At 33.5% G+C, this 20552-nt stretch overlaps 1 protein-coding gene and 1 long non-coding RNA gene across 18 annotated transcripts in view; both read left to right on the forward strand.

Annotated features, from left to right (window-relative positions):
- Positions 1 to 20552, forward strand: part of LOC122516671 (syntaxin-binding protein 5) — a 56960-nt gene that overhangs the window by 28425 nt on the left and 7983 nt on the right. For 6 of the 17 annotated variants that reach the window (XR_006303642.1, XM_043634651.1, XM_043634659.1 and 3 more), the window contains 3 exons: positions 1321 to 1353; positions 4333 to 4683; positions 5300 to 5867. The exons of 1 other annotated variant lie outside the window; for it this stretch is intronic. Coding sequence is in view for 15 of the 16 variants with exons in the window: in XM_043634651.1 (XP_043490586.1) it covers positions 1321 to 1353; positions 4333 to 4683; positions 5300 to 5867 (952 nt within the window). In the remaining variant the exon portion in view is untranslated. Of the gene's footprint in view, positions 1 to 1320; positions 1354 to 4332; positions 4684 to 5299; positions 5868 to 10600; positions 10647 to 13823; positions 14452 to 20552 lie in introns of all 17 variants that reach the window. 10 more of the 17 variants (XM_043634662.1, XM_043634663.1, XM_043634666.1 and 7 more) reach the window with 8 other exon arrangements.
- LOC122516673 lies at positions 14458 to 20496 on the forward strand. The gene is made up of 2 exons (XR_006303643.1): positions 14458 to 19113; positions 19178 to 20496. It is a non-coding gene; the product is annotated as an uncharacterized LOC122516673 (long non-coding RNA).

Genomic DNA, 20552 nt, shown 5'->3' on the forward strand with positions numbered 1-20552 from the left:
TTTAATGCGGCATACTATTTTTTTCGATAACAAGAATAGATCGCTTGAATTTGTTTTATAAATATGTCGAGATACGATTTAATTTTTTCCTTTTTTTTTTTCCCCACAAACTTTTTATGCATAGAGGTGTTCTTTATATATATATATATAAATATATTTATTATATATGTACATATATAATCGTTAACGTGCAATTTTTCGCACGTTTATCGAGCATTCTCATATAAATACGTTAATTATTATAGCTTGCGTTTTATTTTATAGCCGAAAATAATTTTAGTACCGTGTGATATGCATGAATATACGAAATTTAAATCTTATCGCATAAAATACCAAGCATTATAAACCCTGACGCGTACAATTAATAATATAGATATGTTATAGATAGAAAACAAAAATATATCTAATACGATAGTAAAAGTCGAATAGTTATTTTCACGATAAATTATTGGCATTATGCGTTATTTGCAAGTAACCATATAAAAAAAAAGCTTTCATAAGTACATATATATATATATATTTTGATCATTAGAAAATGCAGATTTTCCTTCATTAGGTTTTTTATCTCTCTGTTGATATATATTTTATTTGTTATAAGTATGAAATATTTTAATGAAAAGATTTAAATACGCGCGCTGGTACCATAGACATTTATTAAATAATTAAAAATTTGAAAACACGCCGCGCAGGAAAGGTATTAATATATTTCGCAATAATGGGATGGGGGTGGTAGTTCTATGAAAGAAAAATAAACGTCCAAGAAGAAGTTGCGTACCATAATTATTTGCGGAATAAAAATTACGTACGAATATTACAATTGATTTTTCTTTTAATTGGAAAAAATAAGTATGCCCATCGAGAATAGGTATAATATAAATAAAAGGGAATAATTCGATGTATTTTATATATAAGTAAAAACTCGATCCAACACGACGATATAGTTTACTAACGTTCCTGATCAAAGATCTAATTGAGAATTGCACGAGCGATATTGGTCAAACTTGTCATTTTCCATGCGTCGATATTTATCCAAGTTAATTAATCATTTGTAGGTATTTTCTTTTTATCGTGTTTTTTCTTTTTTTTTTTTTAATCTCTCAGATAATAGCATTGACACGTATTGTATGGTACGTAAAAAAAAATTAAGTAACACAATACGTACCTTTGATAATGGACGAACGATACTAATTGAAATTAAAAGTAGCAAGTTTCTTTAGTTTTTTTATTTTTTATTTTTTTTATATATATATGTAATGTTATAAGAAAGATGTGTCCTGTGGTCGCGCTTATGTATGATACATTTATGTATTTAATGTTTAGCTAACTACTATGTGTCTACCCACATTGAAACAAGTAAGGCCAACATTTTTTTAACTAAACGAATTGCTAGACACTTATATAAATATTCGCGTGATTATAAGTATTATTATGTGAAATTATTTCAGTTATATCGTGTAATATCAGACGTACTTTTTTTTTTTATCCTTTTAGGTAGTTTAATTGGTAGTGAGTTGTTCGATATTAATCGTAGTTCGGTCTATGGTATATTATAAGTGATTGGATCGATGTTGGATATGTAGAAATTTAAATTTGTGCACAAAAAAAGGGCCAATATATAGAGTCGCTGCTAAAATTGTAAAAAAAATAACTAAATATTAGAAAAAAGTATTATCACACCATAACGTACAATAATATAATTTATATTCCGCGTTAAAATTCGAAATTCTTTATTTGTTTTCACAAACGTACGACGTACGTTTGATCGAATTTTCTTTTTTATTTGCATGCACGTTTATTTCTTAAAACAAGATTATGTGATTTTTGCCATTGGTGGTTTAGTACGATAATCTATTTTTGTATCGGTCATTTAATCAAAAGTGGTAAGAATTAGGTATACGAAATGAGACGAGATTCGATATATGCAGTGAACACATTCGAGAGATGTCATTGTGTTCTAATTTTTATATTATATATGAGATAAAAATTGCATGCACGACATTATATTATGCACTTTGCAACGATACGTGGAGATACGTATTAACACACTAACACATACATTCACACATATTACACAATTAACATGGTGTTTTTTATCTGTGAGTTTGATGGGAACTGCAGGTGGTTGCGTTGTGTTCTAGGTATAAATGGAAAATATCCCCAGTAGGATCGTTTATTTTATCAATTTGTCTTCCCGTTAACACAATTATAACTATCTTTTCTTATATCATATCAATGACTGTAATATTTTGTACCCCTTAGACGTTCCGAATCTTTCACACTTATATGTCGTCGATGATAATTACGATTATTTATCTCCCACTATTGTCATTGTTATTCCTCTTTACCGAAGTCAAGTTTCATGTAGTCAAAGAAAAAAATGCAACTATTTCATTACATGTAAAATGCATATTTGCACACATCAACATTAATTGGTTACTCTTCTTCTTCGTGTTGGTAAATGTTTACTTTTGTAAAACTTATTAATTTATCCAAAATGTGTTTGTTACTCGTTCTCCTTTGTTAAGAAAAAAAAAACAAAACAAAATGATTAAATTCGTTATTTTTATGATACACCTTCAATGCATATGTATATAACATTTATATCTAATATATGTTTTATACATATAATAAACGTACATAAATGTTCATCTTAAATCCTATTTATCTACTGTCTTGATCTCATGCTTATAATTGTTCGATAAATAAAATGAAAAAAAAAAGTTGACATTCTCTTTTTGAAATGCAATTATATTAGAAACGTTTTAAAATTATTCTCGAAATATTAGGCGGAAAATGAAATTCCTGTCTCTCGTTAATAAGGAATGGGTGAATTTAAACGGATTCAGTCTTCGTGGTTTAGATTTCTCGACGTCAAAGAGATTTATTTATCAGTCGATTGAATATCAACCGCGATAAGCTGTTTTTTCCGTCACGTGCTTTTGCTCGAGGAAAATCCAGCTCGAACGGCTTTAGAGTTATTTTACATTTCAAAGCAGAATCAATTTTAAAGATTAAAAACGGCAGAAATTAACGTTTACAACCAAACAGATATTATTATACATTTAAAATTGCGTTGGATTACTTTATTTGGGGTATTTTTCGTAAGATTATTTCTTTTGTAATATTTGACTATTTTAAAAAGTATTCACGAAAAAAGTGAACATTTTTATTTGATAAACGAAACTATATATATCTTTCCGTAATGGGGATACGTATTACTCGAAGAATCTTGAATAATTCTTTATCGTTATATGCCGATTTCTAACACTATAGAAAATTTTACGAGCATCTTAAGCAATTATGGTAATCAGAAACATCGTCTCGCTGAATTTATTATTCGAATATTCTTTGCTCATGGTCTTATCTAGATATCTCCAATGCAAATTCCTTATCGTAACAAACTAAACTGGGAAGTGACAAGTGACCACGTTTCTGCAATATTCTTTTTTCATTTTATCATTTCTTCTTCGTCTTTTTTTCCTCTGTTTTTTTCTTTTCATTTAAAAGTCTTGCAATTAGTTTCCAATTATTTCATAAACGTTTTGAGTTTAATCGTTCGAATACCATATTGATTACTAATTACGTATCATTTGAAAATATTAAAACTTATTATATTATAATCCGATAGAAAATCTTTAGGAATTTCACGCGGCTTTCAGTGTGTTTTAAAAGTGACATGTGTGTGGTGTTTTGAAGTCATAGCAAATAGCGAATTATACCCGCAAAACAACACTTTTCAAATGTTGAGTGTATCCAACAAAAGATTCATCGAATCTAATGGCGTTGCTTTTCATTTCCTTTTCAATATTTCTGAATATAAAATGTATAAACTGTTATATATTTCACAAACGTGTATTTAAAGGTGCACCAAAATGCAATTGAAAATACAATAATAATAATAATAATAGGCTTCTTTCTCTCTGGATGGAATGTTGAAAAGAAAAAGACAAATTATTCCTTATAACCCGATATAATAATAAATTCGCAAAGCGTGATACGAAATTATAACATATATATACGAGAAAGAACATGTATTCGCGTTTGTCCAACGATTATATATCGATTAGTACACCGGTCACAAGTATAAGGAAGCACATTTCAATTCTCTAACTAACAATAAGTAGAAATCGTTGCGGCTTTCTCGTTGAAGCGTGATTAAACTGTGGGAGCGAAAAAAAAAAGATAAAACAAAACAAAACAAAAAAAAAGAGACCACCCGCTACACATAATACGATTGGATTGTGCCTGCTTTTAGTCGTAGAACGAATGTTCTGTCTTTTCCACCTAATGAACCGATTAATTGTACAAAGCCCAACATGTTGAATCCATCAGACTCAGCCGGAAGCGACGAGGGAGAGCGAGCCAGTATTAACGATGCTGCTACCAGATTCTCATCATCAACAGCAACAGCAACAACAGCAACACCAACAGCAACATTCTCAATACCAGCGGGCATCGCCACGTGATTCGAGTTGCGCGATTGAAAAATTGACCGAGGAATCGGCTAACGAGGGCTCCTCGGCCAAATCCCATTTTGGAAGTTCAACAACATCGAATGGCGAGGATAGCCCGAAGAATCATGGTTGGAAGGGTTTTCGTCTTAAACGCCAACTCAGCAAGGTCGATCTCAAGATAAAGAATACATTTGCGTCGTCCTTGGTGTCATCTCAGAATGGGGTACTTGTATGTTCTTATTAAGATGCGCTTATACGACGGAAAAATCATCTTACCGTACGACGAAATCGTATTTCCCGTCTGTCCCCTTTTTCCTCGTCTCGATTTTCTCTCCTTTTATCTTTTTATCTTTCTTTTTCTTCTTCTTCTTCTTCTCTTTTTATCTCTTTCTTCTCTCATTCTCCAACTGTCCAATTTCGGTAGCGTCTACTTTTCAAGGCCACCCCTGTCAATTATCTCGACCTTGTTCACGCCACGTGTCGATTCATTCTCGGGATCTTCTAACTAGCTGTTGAAAGAAGCGGTGCAAAGTGGGTTGCCACTGTGTCAGACGTATATACGGGGGGTGGGGGGAGTATCTCTTTCTATCTATATAGGTGTTCATTAATTCGATGCCATTTTAACAAACGTAATATTAGTTTTACGAAATAGTATCCATTATTTTCAAAGAGTTTGATCTGTTTTTTGGCAATTATTGATGGAATCGAATTAATTGATACACCTAAACAGATATATATAAAACAAGGAAGCTTGGTGGTCATTCCTAAATTAAACGAGTTCAGTCGTAACGGGTCGGTAAATCGAGCGAAAGTTCATACGAGTACCCCTACCCCCCCATTTCCAGCAGGTAGGGAACGAGAGTGCTACTCAGAAGAGTTCTTCCGTTTTTTATTGCAACGTCAACGAGTCCTCGAGAGTCCTTTCGCCGGTCGAAAGTCTTGAGACGGAGGAGGATGAGGAGGACGAGCAGCAGCCCTGCGCGAATACCTCGGGTCGCGAGAGTCCTCAAGGTGGTTCTTCTTGTCCTCGTGATACGAAAAACGCGGATAGCGAAAACGAGAGACAAAACGTTGAACGTAACGAAACAGGAACAACGACTAACGTTACGACTACGAGTATTACGAGTAATAGTAGTAGTAGTAGTAGTAGTAATACTACGAGTACTCCGACGAGTACTACTGCGAATACGATGGCCGTTAGGCCATTAGAATTGTCCTTGCACGAGAATGATCGAAAGCCACGATTGAAGAGGATAGTGATGGGGATACAGAGTAAGAGAGAGGGACGCCTGCTATCCGTGCCCAATCTGAAATACCAGAAAACCGATGGTACGACCGTTTGCGATCTGAGATGCGAGGATAACACTGCTCCCGTCGCTGACTCCTTCACCGGAAATCTTATAAGAAGATTCAGTAAGTGTTTTAATATTAACAAATAGAGAAGAGTGTTGTGTTGCTCGTGTGGCCTTTCTATTTTTTTTTTTTTCCTTTTTTTTTCTTTTTTTTTTTTCTCATAGAGATATTAACGGTTAATTATCGTTTTAGAGATTACTGCATTGTGATTGAATGTATTGGTGAACGAAGCGTGTGCGAATGAACGAAGAAGCTCTGCGCGTCGTCGTACTACTAACGAGAAAGCCTAATATCTTTTTTTCCGTTCCTTTTTATTTCTTTTTTTATTAACGAGACGAATAACGGGGCTTTGACTAACTTTAATTTTTTGGTCTAATTAACAAATCGCGATCTTGCGATCTCGATATGCGCGAATCGTTACTGCTAACACGGTGGGCCCCAGCTCCTCCTTCTCCTCCTTTTTCGTTTTTCTTTTCATTCATCTACCTTTCGTCGGAGAGACAGAACGAATTTATTTAAGCGTTAGAAAATATATATCGATTAAAAGAGTAAAATAGAAATGTGTCTCCGGCTAGAGGTTAAATTCTATTTCCAATCGATTCCAATTTCATTGAAAAATACTCTGTTCTCTGATATTAATAAATGGAGGACGGAATAATGTATAAAAATAATCGATTATATATTGGAAAGTTCGATCAGGGTAACGGATACGGTCTTTGGCAAATTTCATTATGAATTTTTTTCTAATATATGATTCAATTAAATACTATTGCAATTATATTATACGAATACGGAGAAAATGAGGATGATAGATAGTAATGAGAACGTTTGATGTAGTCGACGTAGAGAATCGACTGGCATCGATCGTATGCACCAATGGAACACCATAATTGCACGATGTGCCGCCTAAGCACGTTCTCTCTAGTTAAATGGTTTGTCGGTGCATTGGGTTTGAAAGGATACAATGTTCGATTCTAAACACGTTGTTGAATATTTTTTTTTTTTTTATTCGGTACGTCGTGTCGCGTATAGCAAAACGTTCGCGACCTACCGAATATGGCGTTTAGAATGAGACAGCATGTTTCACTGGCAATTTTAGTAAGCACTGCTTCGGTAGAACCATGATATAATATATTTATATGTATCGTTTAGTATAAAAAAGGACGAGAATTTATTTATACCAAAAAGCACGGAAATATAAATCTATGAAGTGGTGCGATATGGTGGTGATGGTGGTAATGGTGGTGGTGTGGTAGTGGTGATGGTTATGGTGGTGGGTGATGGTTTTCTAGCTCAACGTCAAAGAAAAATATATAAAATCCTAAGTGAAAATGTTCGTCTATTCGTCCAATAACCGTTGTATCCGTTATTCTATATTTTATCTCTTATTGTTCTATCGATTCTTTTTACGAATATGTATTTATATATAACAACAAGTAGAAATCTTTCAACACCGCATTGGCAGTCACGTATTAGCGCGGATTAGATACGAAAAAATTCAGTCGAGTGCGATTTTTTCTTCCGAGTTAAAACTAATGTTACACGGAAAGCTATGCTAATCCTCGATACGCTTTTTTCTGCTCCATTTTCCTCTTATTCTTTTTCTTCTTATATATTTTTTCTTTCTTTCTTTCTTTCTTTCTCTCTTTCTTTTTTATATTTTCTTCTATATAATACCTATCGAGAGCTGATAGTAGGCGGCTCCTATCGATCGATATTTTCTCATCGTTTACTTTTCAGTATTGTGTCTTATGTCGAAGAATAAATCGAACGAACGGATTCGCGTATACTTCAAACATAAACTAGTTTTACTCGATATATTTTCGGAAAAAAGGATTAATTCTCCAAGAGAAATTCTCTACTTTTATATATATATATAAAGGTTTATACGAGAGTTTCTAAACTGAAAACATCTGCCTTTGTTAATCCATTCCCATTATTAATTTTATCTCTCTCCCCTTTTCTTATTTCTTTTTATTTTTCTCTACATTTATTTTCCTCCTGACTTAATTCAGATCCTAATCCCTTCGGCTCGTATCGTTAAATACTTTGTACTTTCGGTGTTAATGGAAATGCATAGGATGCCCGTAGAAACGCATGAGATACAAGTTTAACACTAAACTTATCGATAATTTATTTGGACCTATTTATACGGTGTAATAAAGTAATTGATCAAATGATCATTATTTAAAAGATGTATTTTCTTTTTTTTTTTTTTCGATCATACGATGGTACGTTTAGTGTTAAAGATTCTGTGTTACAATTCACATCGATTTTTACAATGACGAAGTATTTTACATGATACATCATTTTGGAGCATTTATGCGAAGATAAAATATATCTATGGTTACGTTTTTATATTCTTGCGAATTTCTCGTATCGCCATTATGAGAAAGTTGATTATTTGTAATTTTTATAAAATTTGAACACCCATTGTTTTATTCATTTCACGCGAAATTTAGAATTCGATGTTACGATTATATTTCTAGGAATTGTAGATGATAGGTGTAATTTTATGTATTTCAAATAATACGTTCTATCTCCGTTGAGACCTTTTTTATTATTATTTAAATTAAAATTTGTCTTTATCGATTAACTAAGAGAAAAGGGATCTTAAGAGGAATATTAAATTTTATAAATAACTTCGTTACAATCGAGAGAAATGTATCTTCTTATAAGAGTATACTCATTTATTTATCGTAACTTTTTCGTTATAAAACTTCGGAGAAAAGTTATTTCATCTCATAAAAATTGTATATAACGTCCCATATTTTTCTATCTTTTTATATCGCGTATAAATTAAACGTTCTACATTTCCTGTATATCTTAATAAAAGCGAAAGAACGATTTTGATCTGTCGGAAAAGTACTCGAGAAAGAAAAATGTATCTTGAAAAAGATAAAAACATGATTCTTATAAATATTGAACGAATCCCCCCCCCATTGTATAGCAAGTGTATGTAATCGGTATCTAATGTTCACACTAACTAAACAAGAAAATGTTATAAAATACTTATTGCATCGAACATAAATATATATTACTTTCTGATTGAATTTTCCTATAAAAATTTTCTATAAGTCTTCTCGGAAAAACTACGACATTTTATTTAATTTTTTTCCTATATATAAAATATATATCTCTCGAATTTAAAATGTAGATATAATATAAACCGTGGAAAAATGAAATTGATGTAACAAAAAAATTACGACAAGACGCGTAACATTTTTTTGGATAAAAAAGTATTGTTAATTAAAAGGATTTTCCATATTTTTTTTTTTGGGGGTACATCCATTTAATCTCCATGTGCATATACTTAAATTTTAGACTCGTGAGATATATTTTTTTAGAAAAGAATTAAACGAAGAGAGAGTAATGCTTTTTCAAAATGTCGAGATTTACAGACGATTTTTCTAGGAAAAATGATGAAATCTGTGCCGCGATAGGTTTTATTCGGTATTAGTATTTAAAGTACTCGTTCATTTCTAGTCTGACTTTCAACGAGAGTCGTCTATTTTATTTTTCGTAGAAGAGACGGAAAAGGGATGAAAATGTTACACTCTTATTTGAACAAGACAGTAGGAAATCTCGTCATATTGACCCTTGTTATACAGTCTTCCTCTTTTTTTTTTCTTCTTCGCACGTAATTGCGTAAAATGTAAAAAGATAACGAGACTGGATAATATTTTATGCGAGAATAGAACGTTCGAATAAATATTTCATTTATTTATTGTAGGATAGAAATTGTTGGATACTAGATACGGAAAAGAAAGGAGGGTGAGGGAGAATGGAAAGGGATATGTGTGATACGCATTTAAAAACAAAAAGAAAAAAAATAAAGAAAACCTTATGCTATTTAATATAACAAATAGAGATAATATCGAGGCAACGTTGAAAGATATTATTTTTCATACTACGATATATCACGCGTATCATATAATTACTTTATCAGAGAAGTATGATACGAACGTCTTGGATTAAAAATCATCGAACTATAGAATCTCATCCGAGATCAAACAGAGAACCGAACTCGTTTGGTATGAATTTTTTTTCAAGATAATCAAACCTAGTCAATGTTCTATTTTATTTCTCTATATTTTTTCTGTTTAATATATATTAAATTATTATATATATATATTGCTCGGTCAGCCTGTAATTATTCAATATTATTGATTAGCAAATCCATATGTTCTTCCTGCATAGATAAACAAGTGCGATCATGTTATTGAATTATAATACCCGTAGAGTGTTCGAAACCTCTTAGGCACGGCCCCCCCACTCCCCCCATGAGTATGGAATGCATAGTTGAAATGTTTTGACTTAGAATTTGCACCAATTTACTTTCTCCAGGTGGAATTTCTTATTGTTATTCGTCTTAGAGCACATATAGGTTTGTTATTGATTCTCTACCATTTCAAATGTTCCGTTTCGTTTGACAAAAATTCCTCCCCCCTCTGTTTTGTGAACGTTCGAAGTTTTCTCTCGAACTAAAGACGTCAACGAAAAAGAAAAACGAAACGTTTTTATAGATGTAACATTATATTACACATACACAGATACACAAATTTACGTGCATTTACATAACATACATATATATATATATATATATAGAATCGAAGGACGACAATTTCCAAATTTGTTGCATTTTTGAATTTAAGTGTCACATAATAATGCCCTCGATCAAGCCCCCCGCCCCCCTTACCCCCAAAGATAACAAAGATGTCTGCGGTTTATCCCTGACCGTTGATCGTTTCGATAAACGGTTCGAGGAGATTCTACTGTAACCACTTTTTCAGGTTCAAATCAGTTTTGCGGTCTTCCCCGACAGCAAGCTCGATTCAGGTAACACCGAAGAAGATTTTTCAATTAAATATTTCGCAGTTGTCTTATCACCGAGAGAAAAGTACAACGATTGACGCCGCGCGCTTTTTTGTGTCTCGATTTGTTTTCTTTTTTTTTTTTTTTCAAGGCGCACCTATCTTTATTTTGTTTGTTTCTATATTTAATAATTGCACCATTTGTTAGTAGATTATTAGTCCTCCTTTATTATTACGTTATGGAGTTACGATCGTAGGATCGTTAATTTTGGTTTATCTTTATTCGATTAATATTGTAAGTCGATCGATGTACAATTCGAGGAAGAATTTCACGATCATTATCGTTCTTTATTATTCATCCAAGTGTTCGAACAAGTGTTCGAACTCTAGCATATCTTACATAGGTTATATATACATATATATTATTCAAGTTTTATATTAGAATCGCGCATAAAGTTCTTTCGGTGCTAAAGTTTTATGAGATTGCGAATAAAGTTCTCTTTCGGTGAAGAAATATCGAATGTTACGATATGTGTGTAGCCGATTCGACGATTGGACTCTTAAAAATGACACGAAAATTCCATTTCATTGTATGACCAAATGTTTTATTCACACTCTGTTTTTCTTATCACTATATTGCATATACATATATATATGTATATAAATATATCGTATACAATTGTATATATGCATCATGTACATATGTATACATACATTTTATATATATATATATAGTATATATATACATCACATTTTATGTAGAATTACACAGAAGCACCTTTCTCTCGGTACAGCGTCGCTTTTCAAAGCTTTTCGAGATATCTTTTTTAAATGGTTTTGCACGCATTAGCAATAGTAATGATAATAACACGACGTCACAGCAGCAGCGGCAGCAGCAGCAGCGGCATCAGCAGCAGCAGCAGCAGCAGCAGCAGCATTGATTAAAAACGAAAACACACGTTCGACTTGTTGTATCACTCGCGTGTATTTTTGTATTTTATTTTATTTTATTTTTTTTTTTTTTTTTTTTTTTTTTTTGAATATATATATACATACTTATATACACGTGTCACATGTATAGGTACATAAAGATATACATATTATCCGAACGTTACTAAGATCAATCGACTGTATAAGTTATGGTTGACAGGGTGCTTTGTGGATTACTTTTGTTGGCTTTTCCTGGCCTACATTGACTGACTGCAATAGAGGACTCTGTATAGTACGTATTGATGTGTGTTTCACAAGGTGCTCGTTACAAAGTGGGAAAACGATCCTACGCTCGACCTAGGAAGACTACATTTTCGATCGATCGATCGATCGATCGATCGATCGATATTCACAACTTTTTACTCTTCTTCCTTATTTTCCTTTCAAAAGGGAAACACTTCACTTTTTTTTTACTACTACTACTACTACTACTTATTTCTTTCAAATGATCGATACGTTTTTTACTCGATTCTTCTTTCTCTCTTTCGATGATTTTTCTTCGTGTAATATTTTATGTGTTGTTTGATCTTTGAGAATCGATTTTTAAGGTCATCGAATTAGGAGATAAAATTTATTCTTCTTGAAAATTTTAAGCCGTGATGCAGGATAAACTGCAATGATTTACAGGAAATTGATTGTAATTATTCTTCTCGATATTTGACCAATCGTACACATTTAATTCTAATGAGATAAATTATATATGGTATATCTCGTTTTTACATTTTCTTTAGGTCGTTATTAACAACGATTTAGGAAAATATTAACAAACTAATTTATATATCGATTACATACGATTATTATATTAATAACACGATGTCATTCTCACAAATATTTACCGTAACGTAAACTTTTGTTACAGATAGTGGAAAACACCGTTGATATTATACCCCGTTGCACGCTTTTTATATTTCGCGTGCATGTTGCGTTTCTTTTAGCCATACGTTTGAAATATTTTTTAGTTGGCATTCGCAATAGGTATGCTACCGTCGGAAAATATCCGAGACAAATGTATAATCGCAAAAAAATCCAATAATTAATTAGTAATCTCGTCTCTCTCTCTCTCTCTCTCTCTCTCTCTCAAATAATATAATTTTAATAAGGTCGTATGTTTCTTTTCTTTTGTATTTTTTTTTTTATTTTCAATGCTCAGTGTTCGATAAATGTGCATTTCGCTTCACGTTTGTTGACAAATAATTATGTGTTTGCTCGATGCAATTTGTTTTTTTCTTTTTTTTTTTTTTCCTTTAATCCTTTTCTCATAAAAATCAAGTGGGAATGATATCGAATAAGAAGGTCGTTAAATTCGAATAATCGTTATAGGTTCGATTATCGTTGTTACATAAAAATAATATACTTTTGTTTTTGTTTTTTTTTACTATAGAACAACGCCCCGAGTTTTATAATAATTTGAACATTATTATTTCAAGAATCTTACGTTTCCATCATTATCGGAATGAATTCTTAAAAAATCAATCTCTCTTTAGAATACTTTACAACTTTCTCTTCTTCGAAGAATATAATTTATTTATAATTATTGTCTCCTTATCATGTAAATCTCAACATGAAAATAATTACATAAGGAGAATTAATTTGAAATATTACATTATGTTTCAGTAATTATATTATGAAATAGTTTTAAGAATAATAAGATAACGATATATGTTTATTATATATAAATTTATTGAATGTTTAATTGCAATTTAAAGGTGAGATCATTAATATAATCGTTTACCAATATCAATGAATTTATTCGGTCTCGATGTCGATTTTTACAACAACACTTTGGAGAGTTTTCAACGAGATTTTAGCCCAGATTTTTTTCAAAGGCGTCGTTTCAGGTTTTTCCGTTTTAATTTTTTTTTTTTTTCAATATAGCAGCGAATAAAAGTGCAAGGTCGTTTGTGGATGAGATTCGAATCGACGTTCGCTTCAATTCGTTTTGATTTTGCTTATTCGAAAGTTTGATCATAATGATTTATAATACCAAAAACCAAGTCAATTAATTTCGTTAAGATAGACAAAAAGATAAATATTATATTGAGATATGAGAAAAAAAAATAAATTTGTATCCACGAACGACAACTGCAGAGATTTGAACATAGGATTAGCGAGAGAAAATAAGACGAATAAAAACGCGCGAGGTAGCTAACGCCAGGTATTGTTCTATTACTTTTATGTTCCCTGTCACATTTGACGTATGAATGATTTATAGATGAACGAGATGTACGTATCGCTGGTAACTGGAAGAAACGCGGTGGGCGGTACGTGGAGTGGTGGTGGTGTTGGTGGTAGCAGTGGTGGTGGTAAGGGTGAGAGCGATAGCGACCAAAATAATGCTTCGAGCGTTAGCGAAACTTTTGGTAATCGGGGTGTTGACGATAGCGAGGAGGGTGGTGGTGGTGGTGGTGGTGGTGGTGGTAGTATCGTCGAATATAGAGCTGGAATTGGTGGTAGATGTGGTGGTGGCGATAGTGGTGGTGGTGGTGGTGGTGGTGGCAGCGTTGTTCGATCGTTGGCCACACGTCGTACCAGCGGTGTGATCAACACACCTGACGACGAGCATAATAATACTACCGGCATGGCCGTTCGTAAAAGCGGCGCGGAAACGCGTCCATCGCGAACGACCGCCGTACGCAAGCTCCAGAAATGCTTGAGCACGACTACGACCAGCCACTATGATGCGGAGACTTATTGGGCCGCTGCTGGTGGTTCCAGAGCTGGTTCCTCCTCAACGACATCCTCTCCGCACTCCCATGTTCTGCGTAGCAACGACTCCCGTGGCCATTCGTCTATCGGACACCAGCCTTCTTTCATCAACACCAGGCAATATAGCAGCCTCGGTAGTATTCGCCTACATTCCTACAACCATTGTTTTTAACGATGTGTCGATTGCATTCGATCACTGAGACATCAATCTTCTTGTAATCTTCTTGCTCTATCTCTATCTATCTCTCTCTCTCTTTCTCTCTCTTTTTCTCTCTATTTCTTTTTCTCTCGCTACTGCTACTTTTCTACTTCCCCCAACCTTTCTTCCTCTTATCTTCCCCTTATATCCCCCTTTCCGAAACAACATCTCTTCTACATAAACTCTCAGATGATCTATGATATATTTTAGAGGAAACAACAACAACAACCAGTTCGCACTCTTTCGCGGCGTTGCTATGGTCCAGCCCGTTGTCCTGTTGCGTTTCGAGATTTATTTTAGACGAGAGAGTTTTTCAACGTCCCTGTCAAATGAAATGAAACGTCCTCTTTGGAAATAAAAAAGATAAACGATAAGAAGTATCTAAGTTCACATTGCCGAGTAATCTATCGTTCAACGTTCGATCTAGCAACGCCGTTTCTCTGCGAGAACACATTCTTTTCTACACACATTCTGATTGTCTGCGATTGATAGTATCTCTGGTTTTCATGCCGATGTCAGTGTCAATGTATTTTCTTTCTCTCTCTCTCTCTCTCTCTCTTTCTAATACTCTTCTTTGCACCCTGTTTTCTTGTTTTGTTAACCATTACACTCGTCTACTAGGCAATGACAACTTTTGTTTTAGATGGGAACGAATATAAAAAAAATAAAAAAAAGGAAGAAACAACAAAAAAAAAAAGCGGCACTTGTTATACAAATCGCTTGAGATATACTTAGCTGTTGCACTTGCACCCCTTTTTCGAAAAAAAAAGGATGATCTTTCTTTCCGTTTATTAATTGCCTTTCACTCTTTGACGACACACCGAACTACTTGCTTGTTTATATTATTTAATATAATAGATGTGTGCTCTGACTGACGTTGCATAATCCGTAATGGTGTATCTTGTCTGGATGTAGAATAATAGGAGCCGCAAAAAAAAAAAACATTGTTTTCTTGGCGTAGCTGTTAACGATTAAATTCTCGAGTAAAATACATATTTAATTGCACCCGCGTATTTTGAATCATTCAAAATGCGCGAGGTCTTTGGGGAAATGAGAAAGTGTTCCGCATAAAAGAGCCTTTGTATGCGTGCATACGTGCGTGCGTGCACCCGCGCGCGCGTGTGTGTGTGTGTGTGTAACCACTGTAGATCTTTAATTAGACGACACGATTAGAAAATAAAGAAGAAGAAGTATTAAAAATTGATCGATTACGGCAACCAGTTAAGAAAGATTAATTGATCAGAAATGTTTCCAATTCGATTCGATTGAGAAAAGTATATAAGATAAAAAGAAAAAAAAAAGTTTTTCGAAGAGATACCTCGCAGAAAATTTGTCAAAGTTTAAAAGCAATATTTCAATTTTCTCTTCTATCCTTTTATACTTATAGCGAGATTAAGATCTTTAAGAAATCCTTCGAGTTGCCTTACTTTTTTCTTTTTCCCCCGTTCTATGGGCTTGAATTAATTCAAGCTTCTTCAAGTGCCACTAGAAAATGTAAATAACTGTTAAAGGCACTTTTCTTCGGTATTTTAGAAAGACAAGAATATGTATCTCGAAATAGCATCTTGCATAAGCGAGTGAAGTTTATTCAGGAGTATTATCTACTCCGTTTAACGAACAAACGATCCTAACTGTATATATATACATGTATATGTATATGTATATATACGCATCGGATTGACGCTTCAATCTGTTTTGGCTTTCATCGCAACATTCACGGAACGTAATCGGCGCTGTTTCGCGTTTAATCAATCGCGTATTCAAGGTGTGGATCCGTGACAAGGAGGGACAGGGACCAGGGACAGGGATAGGGACAGGGATAGGGATTGGGATAGGGATAGGGGTCCGTATTGATATCGATCTGTATCACTTTGTGCGCGCGCACGCATATAGAACAAACCAGAGGGAGATAGATGTATCTATATATCTCTCATTCTCTCATCCGATAAGATATAACGTAGGTTAACTTCGATCGAAACTCGAACAACAAGAGAGTCCTCTTATCTAAGAGAGAGAAGAGTCCCTTTTCCTCTCTCGAGGGAATTCGTGCTGCTAAGCTAAACGAGTGGGCCCCACGTCTGCGATAAAATTTCAAACTTGTACGCTCGGCGAACCATAAAGTAGTATGTCGTCATCGAATTTTCGAAACTTCTTCTTTTATCGATTCGCGTTAAATGTCCTTTGTTCTACGACCTTCTCGAATACTCCCAATTCAATTACTCAAAAACTCATTTTAGATTCATTGATTCGAATTAATCGTACCGTTTTTTCGATGCTTTCAATTCAAATTAAATGATTGACCGAATTATCTTTGTTTTTGTTAAATTAAATGATTTTCATTAACGTTAGTTGAGAATTTTGTTGTTTTTCCAGTGATTATAAGAAAATATAATCTGTCTGAACGAAATAATGTGAATTTTAAGAATTTTTGAAGATACTAGGTTTATCAATTTAGTAAAGAGAAAAAAAAACCGATATCTCAATTTAGAGTTTAATTATCGTTACTAAAAATCTTATCAGTTATCAAAGAGATATTATAGAACACACCCTCGTGTACGTCACAACGGGGAGAAAAAAAAAATTAAATTAGAGAGGAAAAAAAAATATAGATGACACATCGCGGTATAGAAGTTTAAGAAATATATACGGGGGACGACTGCGGTGGTTTGAATTCAACCGACATTATTTTTCGAGTTCTCGACGTATAATATCTTTTCCCGACGTTATATTGTTAATGATTTGGATTTTTATTCGTCACCCCGGTAAAATTCAAAGTACCGAGAGAATAAATATATATTTCCAAAATAATAAAACGCGTTGAGAATTTTACGACGAAATGTTACGAAATAACGTCGTCGCACGGGGTTGCATTTTTCTACGTGACATTTTGCACAGCTTCTTCGCATATTTACGTAAATACATTACTTCTCCACATTTTTGGTTGGTGTATATGTATGTATGCGCGATGACGTTATGTGACACACGTTAACGGACACATAAGTTCGCGCTTTTCTTTACTTTTCTCTCTCTCTTTCTTTATTTCTTTCTCTTAACATTCTCGTTGCACACGAGTATGCATATCGCACAGTTTTCCTCGGTGAGATCTTAAGTAATTAATCTTGGTCGCGACGTTAGACCCTTCAATGCGTCTCATTGACAAAGCAAAACCTTCGTTGCTTGTCCTTAAAAATAAAAAGTTACAAAAAAAAGAAAAATCCGAAACAAAAAGTAGAGAAATGAAAGAAGCGAACTAACTATGATGGAAAGTTATTTTGAACACTTTATACAGGCTGATTCACGAAAAAAAAGTCAAATGTGTAACTTTTCATGCAGTTTTATATACAGTGTTCATTTTGAACATCTGTAACAAGAGGTGTAATGGTCAGATCATAATCGGACAATAATTAATTATTAATAATAACATATTAGTTTTATTTAATGAATTAAACGACGAGTATTATGTTTGGGAAACATCTACGATTAATTTCAATTTTTTTTTACTTTTTTTTTGATGTCCATGACCTTGAATATAGATGACCATTGAATTTGTCTTGTGAAAAGGGCTACAATTGTGGGTGTTCAAAAATGCATAGTTCCGTTTAAAAAAAAATGACCTTTAAATTTTCTAAGCGTTTCCGTTCGGCTAAAAAATGATACTCATTGTATAAACAACTTTTACTTCAATTCATTCTTTATCGTTATACTAAAATTGTAGGAGTTATTCGGGGTAGCCGACAGAGGTGTTAGCTGACTCATCCTGTATATTACAATGCAATATTATATATATATATATAGTTCTTATTATCGAAGAAGTTGCACACCCACGGTTCATTCCGTTATAGATGAACATATCTAATGTTCTTGACGTCAAAATCAATGTTACCGAACATTCTCAAAGTTTCGTTGTCATCACTTTTTCCGTCGTAAGAAAATCTTGCACTAGTTTATGAATTGCATACGTTAAATGCAAGTTAGTTGTGACGTGTTCATATAAATTTTGACATTAAACGTGACTTTAAAAATCATGCTTCAAAAAATTCATTACCTTTTTTTCGTGAATCACTTTGTGTACATTATCGGTTTATTTGATAAACTCGTAAAAATTTTCGAATGAAAATGTAACTAAAAATGTATACAATTTTTATATAATTACATACATATATATATTTTGTCCATTAAAAATAATGACTAATCGTCAGTTTCCAAATGAATCAGCATGTACATATTACATATATACGTCGCGTAGAGTCCCTACCTAATGAACTTTTCAACGAGGAAACTTTATACGTATAAATGGCGGCGTCTTTAACTTACGAGTGGGTACCGGATTGAGTAATTTATAATCCGAACTGTGCGAGAACGCTCGCACACTCTCACACATACACACACATACACACAAACACACGTAGAAACTTTAATTGGATCCCGTAGAATCTTTTACCGAAGGAAAAGATATATTCCGAGATATTTTGCCGGTTTGTAACATATCGTTAAAATGACCTTACGTGGCATCATCGATGCGTGTAAATGCTGCTGCAAACATCCTACCGTGACGAGATCTTGCCACTCGTTATGAAATTTCGCATAATTTATCATGGTGTGTACAAGTTACGTTATTAATTATATATTATAAACGTTTGAGTATATTCGAGTGTTTTCAGCGAATAGATACCTCCCATGTATAGACACTTCAGAGGAAGGAATTAAATGATTGGCCTGAATTTATTCGGCTGATTAAAACAACGCTTGGCAATTATTCTATGCTCATTCAGTCAATTGGATGAATCCAATTTCCGAAGAAGAAAAACGGAACTACTATTCGTCCGAGGGAAATGATTTCGCTTAATTGTTTTTACCGTAAGATATTTGACCCGACGGGGGTAGTTCAGTCTCGTCGAATATAGAGTAGAATCAAAGCTATCTCTAAAATTTGATCGATCTTTACTTGCTCGATATCGATAGGGAAAGCTTGCACATCTAGTCGAGGATTGTATTTAGTATTCGTGCACATACTCTCGTTGAGTGAATAGAGGGTTCTCTCTATTTATCGTAATACGTATTCGAAGCCCGAATTTCTAAGAAATCACCTTGCGTACATTCGATGCTAAACTTTTTTTAGTTGTGTTATTATGCTGGCCCGTAATCGATGCTCGATCATCATCATCATCATCATCATCATCATCATCCTGCGTACATCATTTGTACTCTCGTAGAGAGGCGCTTGTGCTTTCGATCAAAAAAAAAATAACAAAAGAACACGACGACGCTGCAAATCCGAGCATTCGAATTTTGTAGGAGTTTGGATTTTTGATTTTTGATTACCTATTTTTTAAATACTAAAATGATGTATTATTCCATCCGATGAAATCTCTCGTAACGAGTATTATTACGATCGCATTATATCATCTACGTATACGTACATAAAAAAAGAAAAAGTAGAAATTAAGGAATCGATCGATGAGTGTGATGCGATGTGATGAAAGATGTTAAGATGCCGATTGCCGATTAAAAAGTCATGGTAGTATTGTGTTGCTGTTATTGTCGTTGCTAATGCTCTTGCTATTGTTCTCTTGTCGCTGTTTCTCTTTAAACGTTTGAACGTTGGTTGCGTCGATATATCGCTGTTGTTTTAGCTGGCGCTCCCGTTGTGTTGTAACATTATTATTGTATCAATGTTAATATTGATTGTATTGTATTTATCTCTTAAACACATCGTGTTTTAATAACGTCATTGTGATCTGTTTCTCATGGGATATAATATATTCCATTTCTTATCGTTAATATATCGTTTACATCGGGCATAGTGAATAAAATAATTTTATTCATTTTCTTCAACATTTTGTAGAGTTTTTATCTGATTACGAAAGTATTTATATACATAGATACAAATTATTTCACATGTCGATGTAAAAAGTAAAAAAGAAAAAAAGAGAGATACAGTAAAAATCGATGAACATTAAACGGAAATATTATTTAACAATTTATACCAAGCAAAAAAAAGATCACGTTGAAGTACGAGCCGTTGTGAAAGTATAA

This window comes from Polistes fuscatus, unplaced genomic scaffold, assembly GCF_010416935.1.
Source record: "Polistes fuscatus isolate 324 unplaced genomic scaffold, CU_Pfus_HIC Scaffold2, whole genome shotgun sequence".
Lineage (NCBI taxonomy): Eukaryota > Metazoa > Arthropoda > Insecta > Hymenoptera > Vespidae > Polistes > Polistes fuscatus.